We start from the raw sequence: 27,964 nt of genomic DNA, 5'->3' as shown, positions 1-27,964 counted from the left end.
CCCGGCGTGATGAAGTGGTTGTTGACCCGTTGTGTGCGACAATGTGGCATCAGTGCCCGTTAGGATGGCGTCTGGTGGGAAGCCCTGCTGCATAACTTACTGATGCGCTCCTGGGTGTACTTCCCAACCTTTCTGTGCCTCAGTTTCCTCCTCTGTGAATGAGGATAACAATAGTACTATTATGGGTTGTAGTGAGAGAAAAGGAGAGAGCGCATAGGAGGTTCAAGCATGTGACACCCCGGCATGTCCTTAAAGTTGGCATTGCGGTTCTTGTTGGAGGACCCAGTTGGGAAGACCTGGCTCCTCAGATGCGCCCTCTGGCTCTATGGGCTCAGTGTCAAACGTCCCCCAGCTCCCAGCCTTGCTCCTGACCTAAAATTCCCCTGTTGGAGGGAGGCGCTCCTGCCCAGAAGCTCCACCCACAGGCAGCTCAGCTGGACAGTAGGGCTGCTGGGGGCTGGACTCCACACCTGTGGCCTGAGTGGGGGTCCCCCCAGTCGGGGCCTTGGAAGGCACTGTCCATCCCAAATTCTGAGGTGTTGTTCTCCTGGCCCAGCCAGTGACTGTCTCCTTTAGTCCCTAAACTAACCAGAGCCTGAGATCGGGGTGTGCGCCGCCAGCCCCCAGAGGCTGCAGGCTCCCGCTGGCCGCGGTCGCAGCCCGCCCTCCGCTTGGACTTGGCCGCTGGAGCAGGACAAGCAGCCTTTCTGCTCCTATTCCTCCAACCAGCTTCCCTCCATGAAAGGGCCAGGTTGACGCGTCAGCTGTGCTCCTGCTGTGAGTCTCTTGCAAGGTGGCTCGCCGCAGGCTGCCCTGTGCACCCCGGAGCTCCGTGTGGGGTCTCATCTCCACACAGAGACCGGGGCAGGGAGTATTCTCCCCAACCTACTGCAACGGCTCACCCTGGGCATGGGCGGGAAGCCCTGAAATGAACTTGGCAGGGATTGTCAGATTCGACCCCGTCATTTCGGAGATGGGGAAACTGAGGTCAGAGAGAGGAAGCATCCCACTTTTCAGGCACACTGGCTGAGGAGGACAGGCCCCCCCACTTCACCCCTAGAGAAAAGTCACTATAGAGTAGTCTCGATGGTTCATCAATTTTGCCTTTTTATGTGAGGGTTTTCTTTTATTGAGAGGGCAGAGTCTCCATGCAGTACTCTTTCTGCAAAGGGCAATTTACTAAGCAGATTTTACCTTTAATAGGAGGGGGATCCTGGCAGCCCCATGTTGCTGTGCTTCTGCTCTCAGACTTGGGGAGGAAGGAGCATCGAGAAGCCTCACCTCCCTGGAGAGGGTCCTTGGGAAGACGAGTGTAAGTAGGGGATGAAGGGAGTGGGCTCCTGGGCCCCCAGGAGAGGAAGGGTGGGTCCTCTGGCTGTCTCTAAGGCCTCTCAGCCACCGCTGACCTTGTAAAGCTGGAACCTATGAGAACCTGAACTGTGAAAAGCTGAGACGCTGACTCAGTAAGAGTTAGAGACTATTTGCCTACTATTTGTGGGGTGCTTCAGCGACGTGCGGTTTGCTAATAAGAGTAGCCCTTGTTTCTGACCCACACCTCCTCTATCTCTCCTTGAGCTCACACTAACGCTTGCCTGAGCACTTCGCTGCTGGTCAGATTTGGAATGATTGCCTTACTCTATTCCTCATGTTAGCATCAGGAACTCAAAGACGAAGCCAGCCTGTAGCTCCTTGGAAGGTCAGGACAGTAGCCTGCAGGGAGGTGGGTGTTTGAGGGGAACACCCAGAGACAAGTCCATCAGTGCTCCCACTTGGGACAGAGAACACCCCCAAACCAGGACCATCTTGCTGTGCCTGCTTACATGACCTATTTTCTGGCTACGGCTAGTATTACCTATTCTAAACATCTGGAATTACCTGCCTGCTTAGTCACCTTCCCTCTGGCTTCAAACAGCTGTAGGGCCCCACCCCCTCTCCCCCTCCTATCCATCTAGGGTCCCTCCCTTCCCTTTTTCTTCCTGGAAGGATCTGGAGGTACCAGATCCACAAGTTCCGATGTCTTTAAAAGGATCAGCCTGGGCAATAAGGCTCATTTGAGAGCTGTGACATTCACCTTGACTAGTGAAAGTCCAACAGCCAATCCCCTTTTGGCTTCCAACTGGGCACCATGAGGGCCTGCGTGCCCCTGATAGTGGCCATACTCTGCAGCCTGGCCTGGGCCGGTAAGTCATTATCTGGTGGGGGTGAAAGGGTCCTGCATAAAGCAGCAGAGAGTTAGGGAACTTGGTAGAGGGAGAGCAGAGTGGGACAAGGGAGGGTCAGCTCTGTCCTAGAGCCATGGAGCACCTTAGACCTATCCCTGTCAGAGTATAGTTGTCATCTCTGGGGTGGAGGGGACTGTGTGAAGGGGGTTGCAGGGCTGTTGGACTAATGTCATGGAAGCCCCTCCCTGAGTCCTTGGAGGACCAGACCCAAACATCCCTTAGTCCAACCTGACTTTTGATCTCACCAAGGTTTGTCTGTGCCACTGCTGTATGTTATAATGCCAGGGCTGTGGCCTGCTGGGTTGGAGGGGCCTGGCTGCCCTTGGTCACTCCGTCCACTGCCCAGGGGTGGGTCGGCTTGTTTGGGGTGGGACCTTTCTCTGGATAAAGCCTCAGGAGATGGGCAGGCTCAGGGGGAAACCGGAAAAGCCCCCGGCCAAGAGGTGGGTCATGTGCTCTCTAGGCTGTAGGAGTGGTCAGCGGAACGGGCCTTCGAGGAAATAGTTCGAGGAACTAGAGCCCACAGAAGGGTCCCGGCCCACAGTTACTAGCTGTGCGGGGGATGGGACAGGCAGGGGGACAGCAATGTTTTCTTTAGTAGCTGTGTAAAATGCTGATGGTGATGTGTTCATTGGTCGTTGGTTAATGGGTGCGGAGGAACAAGTGCCAAGGGAGGGGGCTGAGCTGAGAGGTGTGGGGAGGATTCTCTGCCCGGAGGAGAAAGAATCAGAACTTGATACCCACCCCACCGAACCCAGGTTATTCCTAAATAAGACTGCTGTAGGGATGAATTAAGATAATGTGTAAGAAGCACCTTACGCGGACTGAGAGCTCGAGAAACCGGGGTTTTGGTTACGATTATGCTTATACAGACTCCTGGGAGAAACTTCCTCCTTTCCAGTCAGGTTATGTGTAAGGAGACCCGTACTGGGATTCCCAAATGGAAACCTTTGGAGGAAAAAGCTGCTCCCAGGCCCCCCTGCGCTGGGAGGGACCATGTGCCTCTACTTTGGCAGCAACTGAGGGCAGCTGGGACTCAGCTCTGTCGGGGCCCTGGGTGGTGGACGGCCAGCAGGGAGGCCATGGGAACTTCTCACTTAATGTGAGCAAGTGGCCGCTGCGTTGGCACATCCCACTCTCAGGAGAGGAGAGCGACTTGAGACATTGGGTCCCGGGGCAGACCTCGCCGGGGGCAGAGGCGACACTGGCTCTAGCAGTGCCAGGTGGGGCCTTCGCGCCTGGGGGTGATCTGATCTGGCTGTGGGATGGACGGGGCGTGTGGGTCCAGTGGGCAATGCCTCCTTCTTCCCTAACGTGGGCGGGCAGAGGCTCAGCTCTTGTCCAGCCTAGTGCCAACGTCTCAGAACTTAGATGCAAGACTATGAATCATATGGAGGAGTCACTGCCAGCCTTTGGACCTTGGTTGTTTCAGGGGAATGGGGGCAGGAAGCTGGTCCTGGAAATGAATTTCTTGGTCAACTGGGTCTCCAGGGAAATAGCATCTGGGGCGCCTGGACAGGCACAGATGTAGGATGGTGACCCCACCCTCCGAGGGGCTGAGTGCTGGTGTAAGGGGGACATCCAGGCTTGGGACCAGCCTTTCTTGGTGGGCAGCATGGCTAGGGAGTGGGCCTTCTGGCATATCGAAGTCCTGGAGAGTGCAGAGAAATGGAGCGTCTCATGAGGCAGGGGGGCCCTAAGCTTTTCAAGAGGAAATGGAGGGAAAGCCTGAGTCTGAGACAGGCAAGGCCAAAATGAAGAAGGCAGAGGCTCAGAGAGATGAGGCAGGTGGTCACTGGGACAGTGACTCAGCGCCTGGCCATTGAGCGAGGCTCACACAGAGCCTTGTGCGGCCCACAGGCACAGGGCGGGGACATGGGAGTGAGGAGTCAGGGTGACTAGCCTGCTGAGTGTCCCCAGGACAGCACAGTGAGGCGCCCACAAGGAAAAGTCCCTCCTACCTCTCCCCTCCACCCTCAAATCCCAAGGTCGTCTTGAAGCAGACTAAGTTTACAGGGAACCCCTGGAAGGGGGTTCTTACTGGGGACAGAGTTCTTGAACAGAGATGAAAAAGTCCACTCAGTCAGGGCCGTGGGGGTGTTCTCCTGAGCTCCACAGAGCTGACTATTCACTTGGAGCCCTTCTCAGCTGGTGCCAGCAGCCGGAATGAAGTGAATTCTTCCCTGGGGCTCTGCTGATCTGGCCCATTGTGAACGTTGCCTTGATTTGTCCGAATTTTCTCCTCTCGGATTCTGGGTGTTCCGCCAGGCTGACCGGGCAGGCAGCTGACCGAGCCTTCCTCCTGGCCTAAAAAGTTCTCCTTAAGGTCTTGCATTCAGGTTCCAAGGGAGCATCATTTAAGATTCAAGAGGAGTCCCCCTGAGCCTGAAAGGACAAGAGGCCTTGGGCCTGGTTGTTTTTCAGGACAACCCACTGGATCAAAGGCCTGCCTCGCTGGCCACGTGGGAGGCCCTGGACACAACTTGAGGCTGCCTCAGGACCTGCTTACCCTTGACCTGACACCTCGCTCATGTAAATACAGGCTCCCAGCAATGACGTGAGCCAGGAAACTGTGAGCAGCATAGATGCACTGACACCCCAGTCCAAGGGATGGCAGAGCTGAAACCCAGGAGGGAGTCAGCTAGATGGAGTGTGTGGACAGGGAAGCCTGCTCCAGCCCGTCTGCACACTTGCCACACCGCAGCTGGGCATGCCCCGTGATCTCTGTTTATTTCTCTAAGCCGCACACGTGCTTCTATGTATTGTGCGCTGTACTCAGCGCTTTACAAATACCAACTCATTTAATTCTTACACATATTGTAGGAGACGGACTCCATGGTCCTGACACTTTCACAGATAAGGAAACTGAGGCACAGAAGGTCAAATAACTTGTCCAAGATCTCAGAGCTTGAAAGCAGCAGAACCAGAATTCCAGCCCCATGCAGTTTTGGCCCAAAGTCCAGGTTCTCAAACTCTTTGCTACGCCACCCGCATGAACACAACAGCGTAAACCCTAATCCCAGAATCCAAACCAGTAACTAAGCCCACATCCTTACTATTCACCTCCCACCCCATCCAGGTTTCAGTTGAGATACTGTGCCGGTGTGGGATCACCCCCAGAAGCAAACCCCAAATCTAGTCTCAGGCAAATGTGGGATAATTTCTCTTCTGTTAATCTTGACACACTCTTCAGCCGTGAAGTGGCTCATTCCTCAGCCCAACCTATTCCCTCATTCCTATTCCCTCATTCCTCAGCCCAACAGTAATACAAAATTTTTATTTTATCAATAAATTTAACTCAAGCCCAAATCCCAACCGTAGCTGTTAATCTAAACCTAACTAATCCTAACTCTGGCCCCGATTAGGTTTCAGTTTCTGCGTTCATACAAATTCCGATGCTAATGGCAACTCTGACTCTGATCTTGACATCCGCTGTCGCCCACAGCCTGGCCCCTAAACCCAGCCTTCGCGAAATCCAAACCTCAGGAGCCTCAAGTGGAAACAAAGACTCTGTAATTACTCTGAAAGCTCAAAGTGGAAGGAAAGGGCCCCCGAAGCCGGCTGTCACCCTGGTGTGCTCCCCACACTGTCTTTGCTGGGTGGGCATGGCGGGGGTTGTGTTTTTAGGAGTGGTAGTGGGTTTGTTCCATTTCTTTCAAAGTTTTTGTCTATGCCCCTTGTGACCAAAAGTTTGCTTCTGCAAGCCATGTGGCTGGAGTAAGGGATGTGGTCTGTGGTTACACAACGGGTCCCATTCCAGAATCCAATTCTCACCCATACTCGCCTCGTTCCCCACCCAAGTGTAAACTAATTCAAACGCGTTCCAAGGACTAGAAGAAACAGAAAGATAGGACCTGGGCGAAACAGGATGCAGGGGAGACCAGGCGAAGGGAACAACGAACAAAGCAGCAGAAGACATAAAAGGGACAGGATGAGAGGAAGGGGGTGTCACAGGGGAGAGGGCAGGCGGGATCACTGGGGCAGCAGTGTCTCACCTTCATCTATGTGAGAGATGAACAGTGGCCTGTGGGTCACAAGCAGCCCACCGACCTCTTTCGTTGATCTGCCTGAATTTTTAAAAAACTGGAAAACTTCACATAAAAATGAAGGCTCCTCTGGAAAAACTAGAGGCTGTAACGACACTGCGCCTGTATCCCAACATGGCAGGAGCAGCCGGAGCTGACAGTGGCTGTCAGTTTCAGGCCGAGCATCACTTCCAAGTTTGTCACGGTCCCCACCAATTCTTACGGCCTCCTTGCTTTTTTACTTGTTTCTATTAGGGGTCTCGCCTCGCTCAGCAGTCGTCTGTGGTCCTCATCTATGTTATGAGCCCTGCAATGTAGGGTGGGGGGTGGGGGGTGGCCACGAGGCTTCTGGCGCGTGGGAGGCTGCGCGTGTATTTCCCCCTTGCAGAGAGCAGCGGTCTTCCCTGCGAGGAGGGGCCTCTGCCCCTGTCTGTCTGCAAACCCTACTGCAGGGGGCACCTTGATGAGGAGGAGAGGATTCTCACAGAGCTGAGTTTGTGACCTTTACTGCCCGTAGGAAAATTGGAGTCCTGTGCATCTCGCTGTAACGAGAAATTTCACCGGGACGCTGCCTGCCAGTGCGACCACCAGTGTCCCCGGCATGGGGACTGCTGTGAAGACTCTGAGCACCTGTGTACTGGTGCTCCTTGTGGGGTGAAGGGTCTGGGAGGCACGGCGGGCCAGGCCGCGTCTGCGCCCAGACTGCCTGAAGGGACGCTGGCTCAGGTGTCCAGCAGTTCAGAGTAGGGGTCGAGACTGATGACAGGGCTCCAGGGGCCCGAATGAGGACACTGAGGGGCAGCACAAAGGTCAGATATTTAGCCACTACTTGTCCCAGGTAGTCTAGGATGTCCCCAGTGTAAAACCCCAACTTAAAAGAAAATAGATGTTATTTACCTGCAATATCTATCTGAACTTTCAGGATTAACAATACTATTTTGGAAATTTAAGTAATTCCCCAGACAGCAGAATGGTAACAAACAATAATATAGCATGTATCCCATTACCAATTGTAATTCAACACTTTACATCACAAAAGTGTAAGAATGGAGTCGAACTTTCCAACTTGCTTGCCACCAGGAAGCCTGTACAACATCACAGTGACTGTCGTGATTTACACCACACTTCCTATGAGTGGACTGAGCGGCTGTGGCATCTTCAATCTGTCATTCCCTGTCCAGTGATTAAATGGGACATGCACTGCTCTCAGAAGCCTCTCAGAAACAATTCTCTGCTACTCTAACAACATAGTTTTAAAGGAATCATTTGCAAAAATTATTTTGAATAATCCCCTTGTTTGGATGCTGCCAGTGTTTTAGACTGCCAGATAAATGGTCTTCTCCTTTGTGACATGAAGCCTTGTTAAGTTCACTGTCAAACCAGGTGCCCCGACTCTCACTTTGGAAAACATGATCACTAACGCCATGGTAGGTAATGGCCAGCAAGACCATGGCATATATGGTTGTGCAGGTTGTGCACTGCACAAGGGCACCTGGCTGAGAAGGCAAGCTAACCAAAATTGAGTCCATGGCAATCCATGTGCCTTGGTGAAGAGTTAGGAGAAAGGAGTCCCTTTTCCTAATTTTCCCGAAGGCGGTATCTGCTGACCCAGCGACTGTGCTGCTTCTACCCAGAAGGAATTTACATGAAAACACCATCTATACCAGCAGAAGTTCTGCTGACCAGGCCCAGGGAGGGAAACTCGGGTCCAGAGCTCAGTGCCAGAATCAGAGCTTGCCCTTTTCCCCTGCCTTGTGCCCTGTTCAGCAGACACAGGAGAGCCTGTTCACCCTGGACCATCGGGCTGGTGTTTCACAGCACAGACAATACTTGGCTTAGGAGCCAGTCCATCTTCAAGTCTCTGATCTGCACCTCAGAATCCTTTTCCCACAGAAAAAATCTGGATGATGCTTGAGACTCTAAATCAGCCCTTGAAAGTCTATTTAGCATAACATTGGTGGAGTAAAGAACCCTGTGGATTGTCAGCAATCAGGACACAGCCCGGCACAAGTGAATGATCAGATGTGTGTTGGCTGAGGGAACCACCTGCCCTGTGGTTCTGACGGCAGTAACACAACACAATCCAGCAAACTCACTAACGGATTCTGAATCACTTTGTAAGTGTTATTCCTTGGGGGAAATTACCCCCTCTGCGTGCCAGAGAGGAGCTCAAAGTCCCTAGGAGCACCCTGCCTCTTCCTCCCCATCCCCACTCCACCCACGCTGCTCGGCCCAGACTCTGGGCCGTAGTCACACAGCGGGCAGGCCAAGGGCACAGGGCAGCACCATGAACGTGCTTTTCTGAACACTCCCTCCCCCCAGTCTCTGTGGCCATTGCCAAGTGTAAAGAAAGAAGGGAAGTTGGTATCTCAGGAAACAGCTCTTAGTCCCAGAGGGCCTGGGTGGAGTTCACCCTTGACTGTGACTGGGAGCTGTTATAGGTAAGGGATGTTCCTAAGTGAGGGCCTTGTCATTTGGAGAAGGGCAAGCTTGTCCACCTATCAACGTACATTAAAGAAAAGTCATACCCAAATCAGGGTTTGCAATCCAGGGAGGCACACTGAGTACCAGAATGCTGAAGTGGCAAGGAGAGTTGTCACCTGGGGAAATTCTTGTCACTTTCTGTAACAGTTTTCAGTCCTGTTCCCTGCTGTCTTCCATTTTCAGTTTGTCTCCTTGTTCATTGTGCCTCAGCCCGTTTTGTATTTTCTTCCACCGCACTGCTTGTCGCGGAGGCTGGGGGACCTGAGCATCAGACATGAGGGGAAGGGAGCCTTCGAGGGTGGCTGGTGACTCTGCTTCTCTGACCTACAGTGGAAGAGGACCCCGAAGAGCCAGAGCCATTCCTGGGGCTGGAGGAAGAGGTGTTGGAGGCCCCGGCTAGCAGTGAGTCGGCCTTTCTAAAGGGGGCCTGCAGGCTACAGGAGGAGGGACGCGAGAGGTGACAAGGAGGAGGCAGCCGTCCCAGTGGCAGCAGGCATAGGCCTGAGCCAGACGGACCCCAACCCCAGCACCGGGAGGCGGTACCAGGGCCTGGCCTCGCAGCCTGGGGTGTAGGCAGGAAAGGGAGTCTGAGGCCTATGGAGGGAAGTGGAAGAGATTTTATTTTTAGAGTGGGAAGATTATAAAAACAACAGGCCAGAAAGTAGAGTTTGGCCTCTCGGAAAGGGCTTCCTGACCGTGGAGGGTGTGCACCAACCCAGCCTGTTTGTTTTCCTTCCCCGGAGATCTTCAATAGGAGTGTGGAGGGCGAGGCTGGGGGGAGGGGGGACCCAGCTGGCGGCCCGAAGCGACCTCTAGGGGTCTGCCCTGGACACACCTCTCCCTGTCCTCTTAGACCTGTACACGGCGCCCAGCTCCTGCCGGTACCGCTGCCACGAGGCCTTCGACAGGCACCAGCCATGCCACTGCAACGCCCGCTGCCCAGAGTTTGGGAACTGCTGCAAGGACTTCGAGAGCCTGTGTGGCCACGGTCAGTCCCCTGCTCCCTTTAGCACAGCCCCAGAGACGGAGGAACTCCCCAGAGCAATGGTGCTCCAGGTGCGGTCTCTGGAGCAGCAACATCAGTTATCACCTGGGGATGTATGGGAACGGGAAGCTCTAGGGCTTGCCCCCAGACCCACTGAATCAGAAACTCGGGGGGTGGTGCCCACTAACCTGTAGGATTCTCCCCTGGGGATTTTCCCCGGGGGATTCTGGTGCTTGCCAAAGCTTGAGAACCTTCCCAGATGAGGGGGCAGTGTGGATATTCTATGGGCAGAGCCCTGTGCCGATTTTAAGTATCCTTTAGGCCCGAGGCCCCTGCCTTCCAACCACCAGGGTGATGAATTGCAGCCTCTTTCCCTGGCTGCCGGCTTCTGGAAGGTGCCCAGGGGAGGGGTACACAGACTGAGAAGCCCCTCCCCCACCCCTCCTAGAGGGCTTCTCCTACAGCAGGGACGCCATAACCAAAGAGGGGCTACAGAGCATCTCGGAGAAGATCTACCGGGCAGACATCAACAAAGCCCAGAAGGAAGACATCATTCTCAACAGCCAAAACCGCATCTTGCCCTCAGAGACCAGAGACCAAGTGGACCGCTGCCCAGAGCCGTGAGTCCCCTTCACTCTTCCTGCACAGGGCCCCTCACCCCTGCTCCCGCCCCAGCTCGGCTTCTTTCCAAGCCTCAGCTCTTTTCTCCTCAGGGCAGGCAGGATCAAAGGGAGAGAAGAAAATAGGTCTCCAAAGACAAAGAAAGCCATCTTGAGGGACTGTGGGTGTCCAGCCGGGAGGGTTTCTGTGATTGACTGGGCTGCGAATAGAACTGACCTTCCACGAGCTGGAGCAGAAGAAAAGAGCGACCTCATGCACACCCTTCCAGAGGGTCTGAAGCCCCCACACTGCTCCTGACCCCACTTTCACGTGCCCGCCCTGGCCTGTCTGGCCGTCCCTGGGGGGGGGTGGGGGGTTCTGCTCCTCGTTCAGGCCTCCCTCCGCCTCCCCCAGGCTCTTCACATATGTCAACGAGAAGCTGTTCTCCAAGCCGACCTACGCGGCCTTCATCAGCCTCCTCAACAACTACCAGCGGGCCACGGGCCGCGGGGAGCACTTCGACGGCCAGCAGCTGGCCGAGCAGGATGCCTTCCTCAGAGAGGTCATGAAGACTGCGGTCATGAAGGAGCTCTATGGCTTCCTCCGTCACCAGAGTGAGTGAGCCTCCCCCAGCCCCCCCCCCCCAGGCAGTGCTGAGGACTCGGTGTGTGTCTGCAGGACAGCCTGGCCCCCCGGGGGCTCCCTGGTGGGGAGGGGAAGAGAGCCGGTGGGGGCTGTGTGGTGGCCAGCGGACTTCTGCGAGGGGTCGGGAGGGGGCCAGAGAGGAGCCCGGGAGAGACCATGGGCCTAAGGAGCGGCAGAAGCCTCTGTCTGGCTTGGAAGTCACCTCTCTTTTGTTTTACTCTGAGCTGCCTGGTGTATCCCCACCACTCACTGCTGCAGTCTCAGGGTCTCTGCAGGTCGGGGAGTCACCCTGCTCCACCCCATTTCACGGAGGGTCCCTGATGCCCCTCCTGCCTGCTCCAGGTCCAGGAAGGATTGTTGGCTCACTCCACATTTTTGCTGGGGAAACAGCAACAGAAAATCACCAAAAGCTCCGAGAGGGACGTTCTCCCGGGAGGGGTTCTGGGCTAGCGGGGCTCCAGAGAGGGATACATTTGAATCAGACCGAAAAAGGTTGGAGCGGCAGGAGTTTTTGGCGGGGGGGCTTGTGTTCGTTCTTGTCCTGCAGATGTCTCCTGAGCTCCAGGCAGCTGGGCTGGGCCTCATGGGCAGCTCTGGCCAGGTCTCCCCCCTGCCCGGAGTGGCTGCCTTCCATCTGCCTGCCTTCCCTTACCAGTGAGTTTTTAGGGGTTTTTAGGTAAAGTGGGTGCCGCGCAGGCAGCCCCTGTAAAGAGAGCACGATCCCGCACCGCCCCCTGGTGGCCTCTGCAGCAAACACAAGCGAGAATCTTGTGAGGACAGCCCCCCAGCTTTCTAGAGAGAAGCGGAGGTCCGCATAGGCTGGCTGACTTGTCTGAGACCACGCAAGTTGTGAGCCGAGCCGGGTCTGGGACCCAGGGGTCCGATACTGAGCCCAGGCTGTTCCTTCTCCTGTCCTCACCTCTCTCCCTGTCCAAATCCAGATTGTCCCTCAAGTTCTAGCTCACATCCCACATGGCTGACGCTGCACCTGGCCCAGCTCACCGCTGGCTTTCAGCATCTCCTCAGAGGTCAAGGGTTGGGGGGTGGGTAACCCCAAGTAGCCTCGGGCCAGAGAGCCTCTGCCAGTTGTTGGTGCAACCATGGGCAAATTATCTTAGCTGCCAGAGCCTTATCTGTGAAATGGGGTCTTGGCGAATTAATGCATGAGAAACACTCAGTGGGAAGCCTAGCACCAGGTAAGTGGTAGCCATTCAGGCTGAGAACCCATTCTCTGTTATTTTGTGTACATTTTGTCTCGTTTTCTGACTGTGTTTTAAGTCCTCGAAAGGATGGAAATGTCTGGTATCTTTTTGGTACCCACACACGATTCTGAGCGGCGGACAGCCAGTATCCGATGGCTCCCTAAGTTAGAACTCCAGCCCCGACTTTCCCGTTGGGTCCCAGCTGCCTCTCCAACATCTCATGCAGCCGTCTCATGGCATCTACTCAGAGAACTCATGATTCCCACCCCTTCCTCCTCCCTCGGTCCTCCCCGCCCCATCAATGACATCATAGTTGATCTCATTGCTCAGGCCCACACCCCAGGAGGTCCATTCGATTCTTCTCTTTACCTCATGGTTCCCCACCTCCAACTCCCCCATCAGTAACGTCTGCCACGCCTGCCTTCAAAATCTATCCCTGATCTGCCCGCTTCTCACCCCTCGTCCACGGCTGCCACCCCTGCTTCCGACCTGGACAAAGTGTTAGCCTCAAAACTGGTCTCTCTGCTGTGCCTACACACCACTGCCTTTTTATATACACGACCAGAGTGAGCCTTTAAGAACAAAGCTCTCACATAATTCCCCTGCTTAAAGCCCATCGGTGGCTCTCTCACCTCTAAGAAACTATATAAAGTCGTTAAGAGACCAGTTACCGTGTGTCATGGTCACATGGGCTCGAGTGCTGTTTCTACCTCTTATTAATTGTGTGATCTTGTGTGAGTTACAGAACCTTGGTATGCCTCAATTTCCTCATTTCTAAATTGGGGATAATTAGGATCGACCTTACATGAAGATTCAATGTGAGGACTGAAAGCACTTAAAACAGTCTGGGCACATAGAATGTAGTCAGTAAATCTAAAATATTTTTGTATTACTACTATTTGACTGACACCCAACTTTCTTGCCTTGGCTTATGAGGCCTGGCCGCTGCCTACCCCTCCGACCTCCTGTCCAGATACCCCCCCTGTGCTGTGCTCCAGCCACACTGACTTTCCCTTAGCTCTTTGAACACGAAGTCCAGGTCATCTTAGAGCCTTGCACTTGATGTTCCCTCTGCATGGAAGACTCTTTCCCCCAGATTTTGTGTGGCTGACTCCTTATCCTTCAGGTCTCTGATTAGTGCTACCTTCTCAGAGAGGTCTTTCTGATCTTCTTTTCTAGAAGAGCCCAACCCCATCCCAACCCCACCTCCAGTCATCTTGGGATACTTTCCTTATTTTCTTCATAGCACTTATCTGCAATCATATTGTTTATTATTTGTCTTTTCTCCTGGAACGGAAACCGTGAAAGCAGGGATCCTGTCCTTGCTATGCCTGTAGATTGGGCTTGGCATAGAACAGGTGCACTGTGGGTAGTTATTGAATGGAAAACTGAACACATTCGTTGGTTGAAGCCCCGTGTCTCCTGATGCGCTGGAGCAGGCCGCCCTTCCCTGCTTCCTGGGACCTGGCCTCGCCTTCCCCTCTCTCAGGTGCTCCATGTTCCTCCCCACAGACCGCTACATCTCAGAACAAGAGTTTGTCAGTGACTTGAAGAACATGTGGTTTGGGCTCTATTCAAGAGGCAATGAGGAGGAGGACTCAAGTGGCTTTGAACACGTCTTTTCAGGTGGGATCATTCTGCGTGGAAAGGAGGAGTTGGACAAATGAAGAGAGACAGCCTCCCTCAGGAGTAGGGCAGCATCAGGCACCAATGAATCGGCAGCCAAGCCAACTAGCAGGGATGGACATGTCCACTCCCTAGCCAAGACGGAGGTGTCCAAGGAGCCGTTTTTGAGGAATAGTCTCCTCTGGAGTATCTTAAGGGGAAAGGAGATCAGACACTGGGGCTCCCAAAGGGCACACATAGGAAGGGAGATGTGTTTGGGGGCAGGGCTGGCTACTTCTGAATGGTCCTCTGCTTTCCAAGAGGGCCATGGTCTTTCTCCCCACTACCCCCCCCCCAATAAAGCTCCACCAAGTGTGGCTTGCTACTGGAGAAATGGCTGAGAGGAATATCCCAGGTTGGTCACCCGGAGCCAACCGGGAGGAGGAATTCTCCCAAGGGCTTGAGCTGAAAGGGGGCGGGGAGGGCTTTCTTAGGTGAGAGTTGGGGATGTGTGGGATGCTGGGGAGTTGGTGTAAGAGGCTAAGTGAGTATGCATTCTACGAGCCAAAGTCTGCAGAAGGGGGACAGCCTTGGCATGCGAGGGGCAAAAGGAGCTGGAGGGGAGGCCCAGATCACCCACCTTGAACTCTTTTTTATAGGTGAAATCAAAAAAGGCAAGGTCACTGGCTTCCATAACTGGATCCGCTTCTACATGCAGGAGAAGGAGGGCCTGGTTGACTACTACAGTCACATCTATGACGGCCCTGTGAGTACCGAGTACTGACCCGTGGGCTGGAGCAGCCTATTAGTACCCAGACTTCCTGCCCTCCCCCTACACTCCTGGGAGCCGGACTTGCCTCCTACCCTGACCCTCGTTGGCCGTCTAGTGGGGGTGGTGAAGATGACTTCCCTATCTGCTGGAGAGTGGGTTCAGGCAGCCAGGACCCCAAGAGTCCCTTCTAAAGAGCGAAGGCTCCAGAGACGCAGAGGGCAGGAGGCAGAGAGCACTTTCTCTGGAGGGGAGGCGGGGCGCAGGGGAGGATCCTAGAGGGGAAGACAAGACTCAAAGATGTGTAATGACCCCCTGCCCGAACTTCCTTAGAATGTGGCCTTGGCTGGAAGTTTCAGCCTGGCTAGTCTGAGTTCAACTCCTTACGTTTTATAAAAAAGAAACGTTTGCTGCCCTGTGCCAGTTAATAATTTGGGGACAAAACTGTCCTTCTGCTCCACAAGTGGTGGCCACAGGAAACAGGCATGGTCCCCGCTGCCCTGGTGTCAGTCACAGGAGCTGGCTCTGGCCTCTCGGGGAGATGCACACCGGCAGCTCCACACCGAGGGTCCAAGGAGGGCTCAGGCACCTTAGCAGGGCAGACTGCTTCCTCGGTCCGTGTAAAGAATCCAGGCTCCCCAGAAAACTCACACAGGCCCCTAACGGGCCATCAGCAAATCTTGGCTGAGGGCTACCACGTGCCACCTCTGTGTCAGACTCCGCTCGGTATTCACCAGGCCCCTTTGCTACTCTCCGCAGTGGGATTCTTACCCCGACGTGTTAGCCATGCAGTTCCGCTGGGACGGCTACTATAAGGAAGTGGGCTCAGCTTTCATTGGCAGCAGCCCTGAGTTCGAGTTTGCGCTCTACTCCCTCTGCTTCATTGCCAGGCCGGGCAAAGCGTAAGTACCGGGCCAGCCAGGCCTGGCGAGCTGGCTGGGGCCACAGGCTGTCCTCGGCCGGGACAGCAGGAGAGCTGGACTCTGCGGCACAGTGGCTTCGACAAATCACCCTTCTGGACCTCAGTTTTCTCACTTGGGAAATGAGGTTGTTAGATAAGACTGGTGGTTGCCAAACTTTATCTTAGCGGCAGAACCACCACCTGAAACCTTATGCAGAACCTTCGTATATAAAACAGTTAGAAATGGAGTTGCCCTCGTGCTCCAAGCCTCTCTCTTGGGTCCCCAAGGCTGCTGGGGAAACCCCAAAGCCCAGAGAGTATAGCCAGAAACCACTGGGCTTCATCTCCTCTAACATTTGAGGACTTTGGGTCCTACTGCTTCTGCAACCCTAAGCAGACATTTAATTTCCAGGGGTTCAGCTCTAGCATCTGAGATTTTAGAATATTGCTCTGGGAACTATGAAGAGCAGTGTTCTTTAAGAAGACAGAAAATAAGGCGTAGGTTTTGAAGGGCCGCCTGCGCATGGGGAGCAGGAGGCAGTGGCTGAAGAGAGCTGTGGCAGTTCTCCTGGGGGCTCTTCAAGTCCAAGTGGAGCCCTTCTGCATGGCTTGGGCTTCATCTTCCCAGTCAGGGGACAGGCAAGGAGAGACGAGGTGGGCCCCTATGACTTGGGCATCTTTCCCCACAGGTGCCAGTTAAGCCTGGGTGGTTATCCCTTGGCCATCCAGACGTATCCCTGGGACAAGTCCACCTACGGAAACGGCAAGAAATACATCGCCACAGCCTATGTGGTGTCTTCCACCCGATAGAGCTTGGAGCCGGAGAGAGCCATGAGGGCAGTGAGAGTTCCTGCAGGACTCAGGGGCTATCTGCTCGGGGCTGGAGGAGGCTGGAGGAGACTGGGAGGGATTCCCAAGTCTAGAAATGCCCTTATGGTTAAGAGAGAAAAGACACACATAAGACAAATGCAGAGAAACAGTCAAATATTTGTGCTCCAGCATTTTGGAACTAGAGTCCAGACAGAGAAGATGGGAGCCCTCCGTAGCCCTTTGCCCTGATGGGAAGTGAAACCATAGACAAGCCCTTGACCTCTCCAGGTCTCATGTTTCCTTTTAATGTAAAGGGAAGGGGTTTGCCCCTTTTCTTCTTTTTGGAGTTGGTGAGAGGGCAAACCTGATGATATCATTACTGTGAAGGTGTTTTCAATTGTTCTTAAAAAGAACAGCAGATAAAAATTCAAGGTTTCTATAATGGCTGTTATCATACACAGCTTTGCAAACTGCAATTCAGCCCTATGTTGGGGCCCCAAAGAACTCTGGTCATGGAAATCAAGCAGTGGGTATTTGGTCTTTTCTAGGGTTACATCCTCTCAGAACAGGGTCTGGGAGAACTCTGAGGCTTGATGGAGAGGATAGTGGGTTGACACAGTGAGTGAGCTTGGGAGGGAGTGAACTTCTCCAGGCCTGAGTGTTTTTGCAGCCAGCTCAGTGAATGCATCAAGAAGCTTCCTACTTGTAGATGTTTAGGGAAGGTACAGAGGTGCATTCTGATCCACATAGCTTGTGAAAGAGTTCCCCAAAATAGGAGGAAGATTTTGCACCTGAAGAAAGGAACTTATAGCTTGGTGACATTAACAATTATAAGGCTCATCCAGCAGCCACCATTTGCTGGAATTCCTCTGGAATTAAAGACCAGGGAGAGTGAGGATCCCTGTTCCAACCTCAATTATGCATTTCTCCTCCTGTGACCTCAGGGAGAACCAGACACTGTTGCACAGAACTAGGCTTGAACTATGGTTTACAGGGTTCGAGTCTCCAATTAAAGTCATTAAGAAAACTTGAACTCCATCTCCTCTTTGTATGTGACCCCCCTCAGCTCTCTGCCTCCCTCCCTGCCTTTTCCCTGGAGCAGAGAGCGATGCCACTGGCTTCAGAGGCTCTTCAGGATGGTGTGCAGAATGTGGTAACTGCAAGTCCCTGAGGACTCATCAAGTCTCTCTAGCCAAGAGGGGAAGAGAATTCTTGCTGGTTGATTTGTAATGTGAAGAGTAGAAGGAGGGTACGTACTACTTCTGGTTCCACATATAAGGAGCTTGGAAGTCACTATTCCATCCTAACAACAAGTGAAAAACTAAACAGACTGAAAAATCAACAACTCCACTTGGATCTGCAAGAGAGGAGAGGATGCAGGCCAACCATGGCCCTGAAGATTGGAAAGTCAGGCAACTATAGATTGGAATAAGCTTGGAAAGAAAAGCTTATTGGAGCAGAGGCTCTCAAGCAGAAAACCGTTGTAGAAACCAGTGCCAGGAGAGGAAAATCTGAGCTGCAATTGATGAATTGCCGGAAGGAGAGGCAGACAGACTCCGAACTCCAGGGGCCCCCGGCATAGGGGGGTGCCACCGTATTGTGAGATTTATCTTTAGGAACTCCGCCAGGTCCCCGTAGTGTGCATCAGAGAAAAACCTTCTTGGGCTTCTGGCACAGGGAGGAGAGTTGGAACCATTTTGAAATAGCCAGAGCACGTTATCCTCGTTAACAAAGCCTGCCCTTGGGGGAAACTTGTTAGCCGATGGCTAACCTGCCAGAATATTATCAGAGCCTAACTGACCTGGGGAAGGGAAATAGCCAACTCCACCCACGTTAGCCATCCTCTTCCACACAAAGGGGGCAAAAATGGAGAAACACTTGTGAAGTTCACAGTTCAGAAGTATGGGCTCACTAAAAGACTGAAACACAATCACAAGACTGTGGAACGCTTCCTCCCGCCCCCACATTACCAAAGGCCGATTTACCATGTCTGGCAATCAAGAAAAAAATTACAAAGCATATCAAAAGGTAAAATAACATAATTTGAAGAGCTAGAGCAAACATCAGAAACAGACATGGCAGGGATATTGTAATTTTTCAGATAGGGAATTTAAAGTGACTATGATTAATACGCTAGGGGCTATGATGAATAAAGCAGACAGCATGCAAGAACTGACAGGCAATGTAAGCAGAGAGATGGAAATCCTAAGAAAGAACCAAAAAGAAATGCTAGAGATGAAAACACTGTAACAGAAATGAAGAATACCTTTGAGGGGCTTATTAGTACACTGGACACATTTGAGGAGAGAATCTCTGAGCTTGAGGATATCTCAATAGAATCCTCTAAGACCAAAAAGCAAAGAGAATAAGGACCGACAAACAACCAAAACAGAATAGCCAAGGACTGTGGGACAGCTATGAAAGGTGTAACATACACATAATGAGAATGCCAGAAGGAGAAGAAAGGGAGAAAGGAACAGAATAAATATTTGAAACAATAATGACTGAGAATGTCCCCAAATTAATGTCAGACATCAAAGCAGAGATCCAGGAAGTTCAGAAAACAGCAAGCAGAATAAATGTCAAAAACTGCTATACTTTGACATATCATTTTCAAATTACAGAAAATCAAAGATAAAGAATAACTGTGAAAGAAGCCAGAGGAAAAAAAGTCTTACCTACAGAGGAACAAAGATAAGAAATACATCTGACTTCTCCTCAGAAACCATGCAAGCAAGAAGAGAATAGCATGATATATTTAAAATGCTGAGAGAAGGTGCCTAGGTGGCTCAGTCAGTTGAGTGTCCAACTCTTGATTTCAGCTCAGGTCATGATCTTGGGGTTAAGAGACTGAGCTCTGCATCAGGCTCTGCGCTCAGCACAGAGTCTGCTTGAGATTCTCTCTCTCCCTCTCCCTCTGCCCTCCCCCCTGCTCATGCAAACACACTCTCTCTAAATAAATAAATACAATCTTAAAAAAAAAAGGTTGAGAGAAAAAACCCACCAACCTAGAATTCTGTACCCTGCAAAATTATCCTTCAAAAGGGAAGGAGAAATAAAGACTTTCTCAAATAAACAAAAATTCAGGGAATTTGTTGCCCATAGACCTGCCTTGCAAGAAATTTTCAAAATTTCCAAATTTCAAAATTTGGAGAGAAGGAAAATAACATAGATCAGAAACTCAGGTCTACATAGAGAAAAAAGAAGGTATCAAAGAGGTAAAAAGTGAAGGTAAAATAAAAGCTTTTACTTTCTTGTTACTAATTGATCTAACAGACAACAATTTGTTCAAAATAACAACAGCAATAATGTGTTCAATTATATATGTTATGTATGCATGTACACATGTATTTATGTACACTTATATACATATAGGTATTACAGAAATATACATATATATTTATCCTCATATATAAGTGAAATGAATAGCAGGTACAAGGGATGAGAAGAAGGAGTTAGGATTATTTTGTTATCATAAGGTACTCACATTACCCATGATGCGGTATAGTGTTATTTGAAAGTAGACACGGATTAATGTTGTAAATGTATTTTGCAGACTCTAGGACAATGACTAAAAAAAGTAAAAAAAGTAAAAAAAATGTAAAAAGTATAATGGATTTGCTAAGAAAGGAGAAAAAAAATGGAATCATATGAAATTCTCAATTAAAAGCATAAAAACCAGAAAGTGAATGGAAGACAAAAATCAGAACAAAGACCTAGGGTAACAAATAAAAAAACAGTAATGGGTATGGCAGATATTAATTCAACTGTATCAATAGTTACTTTGAATGTCAATGGTCTAAATGCAACAAATAAAAAAGAAATCGTCATAGTGGATCAAAACCAAGAACCAACTATATGTTGTCTATGAGAAACCCACTTTAAATATAAAGATACACATAGATGAAAAGTAAATGGATAGAGAAAAATACACCATGCTAGCACTAATCAAAAGAAAGCAGGCATAGCTATGTTAATTTCAGACAGACCAGACTTCAAAGTAAGGAAAGTTATCAGGGAAAAAGAAGGGCATTACATAATGTTAAATGGATCAACCCTCCAAGAAGATGTAATGATTCTTAACATGTATGTATCAAACAACACAGCCTGCAACTACATGAGGCAAAAACTGATAAAACAGAAAGAAGACATAGATGAATCCACTATCATAGTTGGAGATGCCAATATCCTTCTCTCAGAAACAGACAGACCTGGTAGGCAGAAAATCAGTAAGGATACAGGTAAACTCAGCCACACCATCAATCAACTGAATATAATTGCCATCTATAGACTATTTCATCTAATAAGATAGAATGTACATTTTTCTCAAAGTCATATGGATCATTCACCAAGATAAACCACATTCCAGGCCACAAAATACTGCTTAACAAATTCAAAAGAATAGAATACCACGATGTCTGCTCTCAGCTCACAGTGGAATTAAACTAGACACCAATAACAAAAGAGAACTGGAAAACCATAAAATACATGGACATTAAACAACACACTTCTAAATAACATGAGTAAAGGAAAAAAACTCAAGACAAATTTTAATGTGTTTTGAACTAAATGAAAACGAAAATACAACCTATCAAAATTTGTGAGATACAATGCTTAGAGGAAAATTTATAGCACTGAACGCATATATTAGAAAAGGAGAGAGGGGGCACCTGGGTGGGGCAGTCGTTAAGCGTCTGCCTTCAGCTCAGGGCGTGATCCCGGCGTTATGGGATCGAGCCCCACATCAGGCTCCTCCACTATGAGCCTGCTTCTTCCTCTCCCACTCCCCTTGCTTGTGTTCCCTCTCTCGCTCGCTGTCTCTATCTCTGTCAAATAAATAAATAAAATCTTAAAAAAAAAAAGAAAAAAAGAGAAAAGCCGAGAGATGTAAAATCAATCATCTGAGTTTCTACCTTAGGAAACTAGAAAAAGCAGAGAAAAATGAAAAATAGAAGAAAAATAATAAGAATTGGAGCAGAAGTCAAAGAGATTGAAAACAGGAAATCGATAGAGAAAATAAAATTAAAAACCAGTTCTTTGAAAAGATCAATAAAGTTGATAAGCCTCTAGCCAGGCTAACTAAGAAAAAAGGAGAGGACATAAATTACTAATATCAAAATGAGAGAAGAACGACACAGCAGATTCTGTGGAAGTTAAAAGGATAATAAAGGAATATTATGAGCAACTCTATGCTCATAAATTTAATAACTAGATGAAATGAATGAATTCCTTGAAAGACACAAGAGGAAATAGATGATCTGAATAGGCCTATATCTGGTAAATAAATAATATTAATAACCTTCTAAAAGAGAAAGCACCAGTCCAGATAGGTTCTGTGGTAAATTCTATCAAATAGGCTAGGAAGAAATTTACCTAGTTTTCTACAGTCTATTTCAGAGGATATAAAAAGAGGGAATGCTTCTTAACTCATTCTATGAGGTCAGCATTACACTAATACCAAAACCAGACAAAGGCATTATAAGAAAAGAAAACTACAGGCCAATATATCTCATGAACATAGACATAAAAATCCTCAACAAAATATTAGTAAGTGGAACCCAAAAAAGTATAAAAAGAATTGTATACCACAGCCAAGTGGGATTTATTCCAGGTATGCAAAGCTGGTTCAACGTTAAAAAATCAGGGGCGCCTGCGTGGCGCAGTCGTTAAGCGTGTGCCTTTGGCTCAGGGCATGATCCCAGCGTTCTGGGTTCGAGCCCCGCATCAGGCTCCTCGGCTGGTAGCCTGCTTCTTCCTCTCCCACTCCCCTGCTTGTGTTCCCTCTCTCGCTGGCTGTCTCTCTCTCTCTGTCAAATAAATAAATAAAATCTTAAAAAGAAAAAAAAACATTAAAAATCAATTAATGTAATCTAGCACATCAACAGACCAAAAATGAAAAATTGCATGATCATATCAATAGATGTGGAAAAAGCATTTGACAAAATCCAACACCCATTCATAATAAAAACTCTCCGTAAACCAGGAATAGAAGGAAACTTCTTCAACTTGATAAAAATAATCTGCAAAACACTTACAGCTAACATCATACTTAATACTGAGAAACTTGAAGGTTTCCCACTAAAATCAGGCAGCAGGCAAAAATGTCCCCTCTCGCTATTCTTTTTCAACATTGAACTGGAAGTCCTTGTGAATGCAATATGGCAAGAAAAGGAAATAAAAGTTATGCATGTTGGGAAATATATCTTTATTCACAGATGACATGATCGTCTATGTAGAAAATCTGTAAGAATCAACAAAAAAATCTCTTGGGAGTAATAAGTAATTATAGCAAGGTTAAAAGATACAAGGTTAATATGTAAAAAGTTAGTTGCTTTCCTATATGCCAGTAATGAACAAGTGGAATTTGAAATGAAAAACACAATACCATTCATATTTAGCGACCCCCAAAATGAAACACTTAAGTATAAACCTAACTAAATATACACAAGATCTTTATGAAGAACACTAAAAAATTCTCATGAATAAGATGTAAAAATAAGTAAATGGAAAGATATTCCATGTTCACAGATAGGAAGACCCAATATTGTAAAAATGTCAATTCTTCCCAACTCAATCTATTCAAAACTCCAGCAAGTTATTTTATAGATGTCAACAAACCATTTCTAAATTTTATATGGAGAGGTAAAAGGCCCAGAAGAGCCAATACAATATCGGAGAAGAACCAGACTTCCAGACTTACTATACAGCTACAGTCACGAAGACAGTGTGGTGTTGGTGAAAGAAAAGACCAATAGTTCAATGGAACAGAATAGAGAGCCCAGAAATAGACCCAAAGAAGTATACTCAATGATTTCATGAAGGAGTCAAGGAAATACAATGGAGCTAAGTATTATTTTCAATAAGATTCTGGAATAACCAGACATCTACATGTAAAAAAATCAGTCTAGACACAACTCAACAAGGAGAAAACAGCTCGGTTAAAAAAAAATGGGACCATAACAAACACCTTACCAAAGAAGATATACGGATAGCAAATAAGAATATGAAGAGATGCTCCACATCATATTTCATCAGGGAAATGCAAATTAAAAATAGCAAGATAGCACTATCTACCTATTAGATGGCCAAAATCTGGAACACTGACACCACCAGATGCTGGTGGAGATGTGAAACAACAGGCACGCTCCTTTATTGCTGGTGGGAATGCAAAATGGACGGTTACATTTGAAGAGAGTTTGGCAGTTTCTCACAAAACAAAACATACTCTTGGGGTGCCTGGATGGCTCAGTTGGTTAAGCAACTGACTCTTGATTTTAGCTCTGGTCATGATCTCAGGGTGGTGTGATCAAGCCCTGTGCGGGCTCTATGCTGGGCATTGAGCCTGCTTACATTTCTCTCTGTCCCCCGTCCCCCCTCCTCCTCCCGCTCCCATGCGCTTGCACGTGCTCTCTCTCTCTCTCTCAAAACAAAACAAAACAAAACAAAACAAAACAAAAAGGTTCTCTTACCATATGATCCAGCAATTACTCTTCTTGGTATCTACCCGAAGGATCTGAAAACTTTTGGCCACACAATAACACCCATGTGAATATTTATAGCAGCTGCACTCATAATTGTCAAAATGTGGTAGGTGAATGAATAAACCGTGGTACATGCAGACAGCAGAGTACTATTCAGACTCATACGAAATGAGTTATCAAGCCATGAAAAAACGTGGAGGAATTTTAAATTCATATTACTAAGTGAAAAAAAGTCAATCTGAGAAGGCTACATACTGTATGATTCCAAGTATATGACATTCTGGAAAAGGCAAACTATGGAAACAATAGAAAAGATCATGCCCGAGACGCAGATAGTGGGGGGGGATGAACAGGCAGAGCACGGAGGCTTTTTAGGGCAGTGCAAATATTCTGAATGACAGTACAATGGGAGATATATAGTAGTTATAAGTTTGTCCAGAACCACTGTACAACACCAACAGTGAGCCTTAGTTAAACTATGGACTCTGAGTGTCTGTGATGTGTCAACGTTAAGTACATTTTTGGTAGAAAATTGTAGTATTCTGGTGACTGATGTTAATAATAAGGGAGGCTATCTATGTGTGGGGGCAGGAGGTATATGGGAAATCTTGGTACCTTCATCTCAATTTATTGGAAACCTAAAACTTCTCTAGAAAAATAAAGTCTTGAGAGCGTGGAAGGAGCATTGTACATAGATTATGGGGTGCAGTAAAAGGAGACTGGTGATCCCCAGCCCCGCTAACCAGCCCCCTAGGCCAATCCACAAGAAATGTAAGGACACTCCTGGATACAGCTTCTGCTGTTGTGGAAGTTGACCCAGTGAGGGAGGAGGAGGTCCTAGAGAGATAAATTAAGAAAGTTCTTACCTGTCAACAGATTACGTAGGGCACAGATGCTAGGAGAATGCCAGATATGAAGGAACATCTCAGGCAAGTCACAGAGTGCAGATGGGTGGACCAGGGCCTCATCTCGCCCTTCCTCAGGGGAGCTCACAGCCAAATGAGCAAGACAAGGAATCAGGAGAACACGGTGGTCACAGGTGCTGGCTCTGAAGCTGGAATGCCCAGGTACCTCACCAAGCTCTGTCACTTGCTGGCCGTACGGGCAAATTTCTTAATGATTCAGATCAGCTTCCTCACTGGTAAAATGGGGATAACATTACCGTTATGTTGTGAGATAAAAAGAATATAATAAAATAATATGCTTATTACTTCAAATAATTATTTTTTTTTAAAAAGATTTTATTTATTTACTTGACAGAGAGAGAGAGACAGCCAGCAAGAGAGAGAACACAAGCAGGGGGAGTGGGAGAGGAAGAAGCAGGCTCACAGCAGAGGAGCCTGATGTGGGGCCCGATCCCAGAACACCAGGATCACGCCCTGAGCCGAAGGCAGATGCTTAATGAGTGTGCCACTCAGGTTCCCCCCCCATTTGTTATTCTTTTGAAAAATACTTATGAAGGCCTGTGGTAGAAGTGACTGGTTTCCCCTCAATATCTGCTCTCCTCTTCTTTTTCCTTAATCATTGATTTCCTAGTTTTCAGATGAACAACATGACTTCCAAGAGTAAAAACTCCTCTTGCAGCCAGGAGTGGCCACATGTCTAAGTCCTGGCCAGTGGGATGCAAAAGGGAGTTCTTAAAGGGCAGGGGGTACCATTATTCCTACTCTGCCCCTTCCTGCTCTCTGGATTGAAGATAAGATAGTGGGAGCTCGAGCCTCCGTCTGCAGCCACCAGGGAAGCCATGTGCTGAAGAAGACAGAGCAGTAAGGTAGAAGGTACCTGGGTCTGACCCTGGAATGATCACAGCAACCCTGGATTGCTTATATTCAGGCTTCTTTTATTTGAGAGAGAAATATTATTCTCTCCTGTTTAAGCCACTCCTATACTGGGCTTTATCTTACATGCAGTCAAACCTCATACGGTTTGTAACAGGAAGGCCCGAGGTTCATAGGTGTTCTTGCTAAATAAAGCTACTTAGCTAATATTCCCTCTCTTAAGATTCATATTAACTGTCATAATGTTTCCTTCTTTAGCTATTTGAAAGATCTCAATAATTGTTTTGGATATTAACACCATTGACAAAATTGACACCATTCATAATCATTAATTGCAGCATTTTACTCTTGTGATAATAAACATTCATACATATTTTCACTAAGAAAAGAGGTATCTTTTCAAAAATGACTATTAAGATGTTAACAATAAATGCAACTGAGATGACTGGAGTTTATTCACACTAACAAATTAATAGGGGCACCTGGGTGGCTCAGTTGGATAAGCGCCTGCCTTCGACTCAGGTCATGATCCCAGGGTCCTGGGATCGAGCCCCATGTCAGGCTCTCTGCTCAGGTGGGAGCCTGCTTCTCCTTCTCCCTCTGCCTGCCACTCCCCCTTCTTGTGCTCACTCTCTCTCTCTCTGTGTCAGATAAATAAATGAATAAAATCTTTTTCAAAAAAGAAGAAATTAATAAAAGACATAAAAGGAAGGCATATTTTATCAGTCTTGTTGAAAACCATTTGAAGACATGTCAACAGAAGTGGGGAGGTCTGTAATCTAGAAAAGAACTTAAGACGGCTCATGTCTGAGCTCAGAAGAGAGAAGGCTTACATTGAGGCATAGGTTTTTTGTTTTGTGTTGTTTTGTTTTTTGGTAGAACAATGCAAGCCTCAGAATTAGGTAACAATGGCCATCAAGACCATTCGACTAATTCCCTTCACTATGCTTTGTACTCACTAAGAAACTATCTATTATGTGATTTAAGAGGGAGACAGAGAAGGGAGGATTCACCCAAGGGTCTCTGAGGTTTTACTAGAGCAGCCGGCTGCCCCCTTCTCTCTCATCTCAATCAACTATGGCAGAATTCATTTAAAAAAATACAATTGCTTTTGTTAAGAACATCCATAAATCAACATCTGTTTTAAAATTGTTTATTATTAGATTAATTTTAAGACACAAAATAACTCTGAAAATTCAGTTATCTAACAAAACCAAAAAAGTCATTCCATTAGTAAATATTTTGATGATACTTAATGATTTGACTACTATGATGTTAAAATACAAAAATACCGTATAATTTTACAGTTGGAAAGATGAGCTAATAATATGACCTTGTAAGAGAGGACCTCAGGGTGTTTTTCATTGACCGTTCCCTGGATTAGTGATTCCCAGTCTCAAAGGCACATCTGTCTTTGTGCTTTAAAAATCATGATGCCTAGGCTGCACTAATTAAATCAGAATCTCTAGGGACAAAACCTAGAAATCAGTATTTTAAATAAAGATATATTTATTTTGGAGAGAGAGAGAGAGAGGGAGAGAGAGAGAGCGAGGGAGAGACAGAGAGAGAAAGCATGCAGGGGGGAGGGGAAGATGGAGAGAGAGAGAGACTCCCAAGCCTACCCCCTGCTGAGCATGGATGCCTGACTGGGGCTCCATCCCGGGAACCCAAGATCATGACCTAAGCCGAAAACAAGAGCGGGAGGCTTAACGGACTGAACCACCCAGGTGCCCCTATTTTTTTTTTTTTATTGTTGTTTGTTTGTTTTTGTTTTAATGCTCCATAGATGATTCCAAAACTCAGCCAAAACTGAGCCGCTGAACTGGATTTTGGGACTAATGTTTGAGATCATTGAGTTGTTTCAACCGATAGGTTTGTTTGCTTCTGTTTGTTTTTGTGGACTGTTGACATTATTTTTGTTTTACAATTTTAGAGTTGTCATGAAAATGAAAGAAAGCTCACTCTTACATTAAGCAAAAGCAAGAAGCACTAAAACCTTCACATTCTTTCTTCTTTGTAAGCCAGGGCACATCTAAAGACATACCTTAATACTGACACACGTCCAAGGAAGACTCAGATGTAGATACACTTAGAGAGTTTACTTGTAAAGGCGAAAAGAGTCAGACTGACGAACTGGTTTGCCAAATACAGGTGCTTAAAGGGGAAAAACAACAACCGCGCACAATTTTCAGAATTCCAAGATTACACAGTCTGAAACAGTACCTTTCTCGGATGATCATCATGCTTACAAAGGTCGTAACCTACAGACACCCGCAAGGCAAATATTCGGGCTAAAATTGTTTTGAGGGGATTCCAAGTTAATACTCAAGATGTTATTATTTTGGGAATCAGAATGAGTCAGGATGACTCTGCAGTTTTGGGGTTATCTCCCGTGAAGTTTAGTCACGTTGGAAGCAGGCAAGGCGTCAGATTTGCGTTTAACACACCTGTCAATTC

The 27,964-nt window shown here is 48.2% G+C and overlaps 1 protein-coding gene and 1 long non-coding RNA gene across 3 annotated transcripts; one reads left to right on the top strand and one right to left on the bottom strand.

Annotated features, from left to right (window-relative positions):
• On the bottom strand, positions 1–27,964 carry LOC117796664. The gene is made up of 3 exons (XR_004621245.1): positions 27,731–27,964; positions 24,596–24,867; positions 1–152 (listed from the first exon to the last, which is right to left on the bottom strand). It is a non-coding gene; the product is annotated as an uncharacterized LOC117796664 (long non-coding RNA).
• Positions 1,966–16,262, top strand: ENDOU (endonuclease, poly(U) specific). 2 transcript variants are annotated; one of them, XM_034645211.1, is made up of 10 exons: positions 1,966–2,180; positions 6,765–6,887; positions 9,062–9,133; positions 9,585–9,719; positions 10,165–10,336; positions 10,731–10,930; positions 13,676–13,789; positions 14,428–14,534; positions 15,297–15,439; positions 16,128–16,262. In XM_034645211.1, exons 1-10 carry the CDS (start codon positions 2,126–2,128, stop codon positions 16,246–16,248), a joined length of 1,242 nt encoding a protein of 413 aa, XP_034501102.1. In that variant the 5' UTR covers positions 1,966–2,125; the 3' UTR covers positions 16,249–16,262. The 2 variants fall into 2 exon arrangements, with proteins under 2 accessions (XP_034501102.1, XP_034501101.1); XM_034645210.1 differs by lacking the exon at positions 6,765–6,887 and having other exon boundaries at positions 1,973–2,180.

The sequence above is a fragment of the Ailuropoda melanoleuca genome, chromosome 16 (assembly GCF_002007445.2).
Source record: "Ailuropoda melanoleuca isolate Jingjing chromosome 16, ASM200744v2, whole genome shotgun sequence".
NCBI lineage: Eukaryota > Metazoa > Chordata > Mammalia > Carnivora > Ursidae > Ailuropoda > Ailuropoda melanoleuca.
The sequence above is the reverse complement of the archived record's forward strand: the minus strand, read 5'-3'. Positions and strand labels throughout refer to the sequence as shown.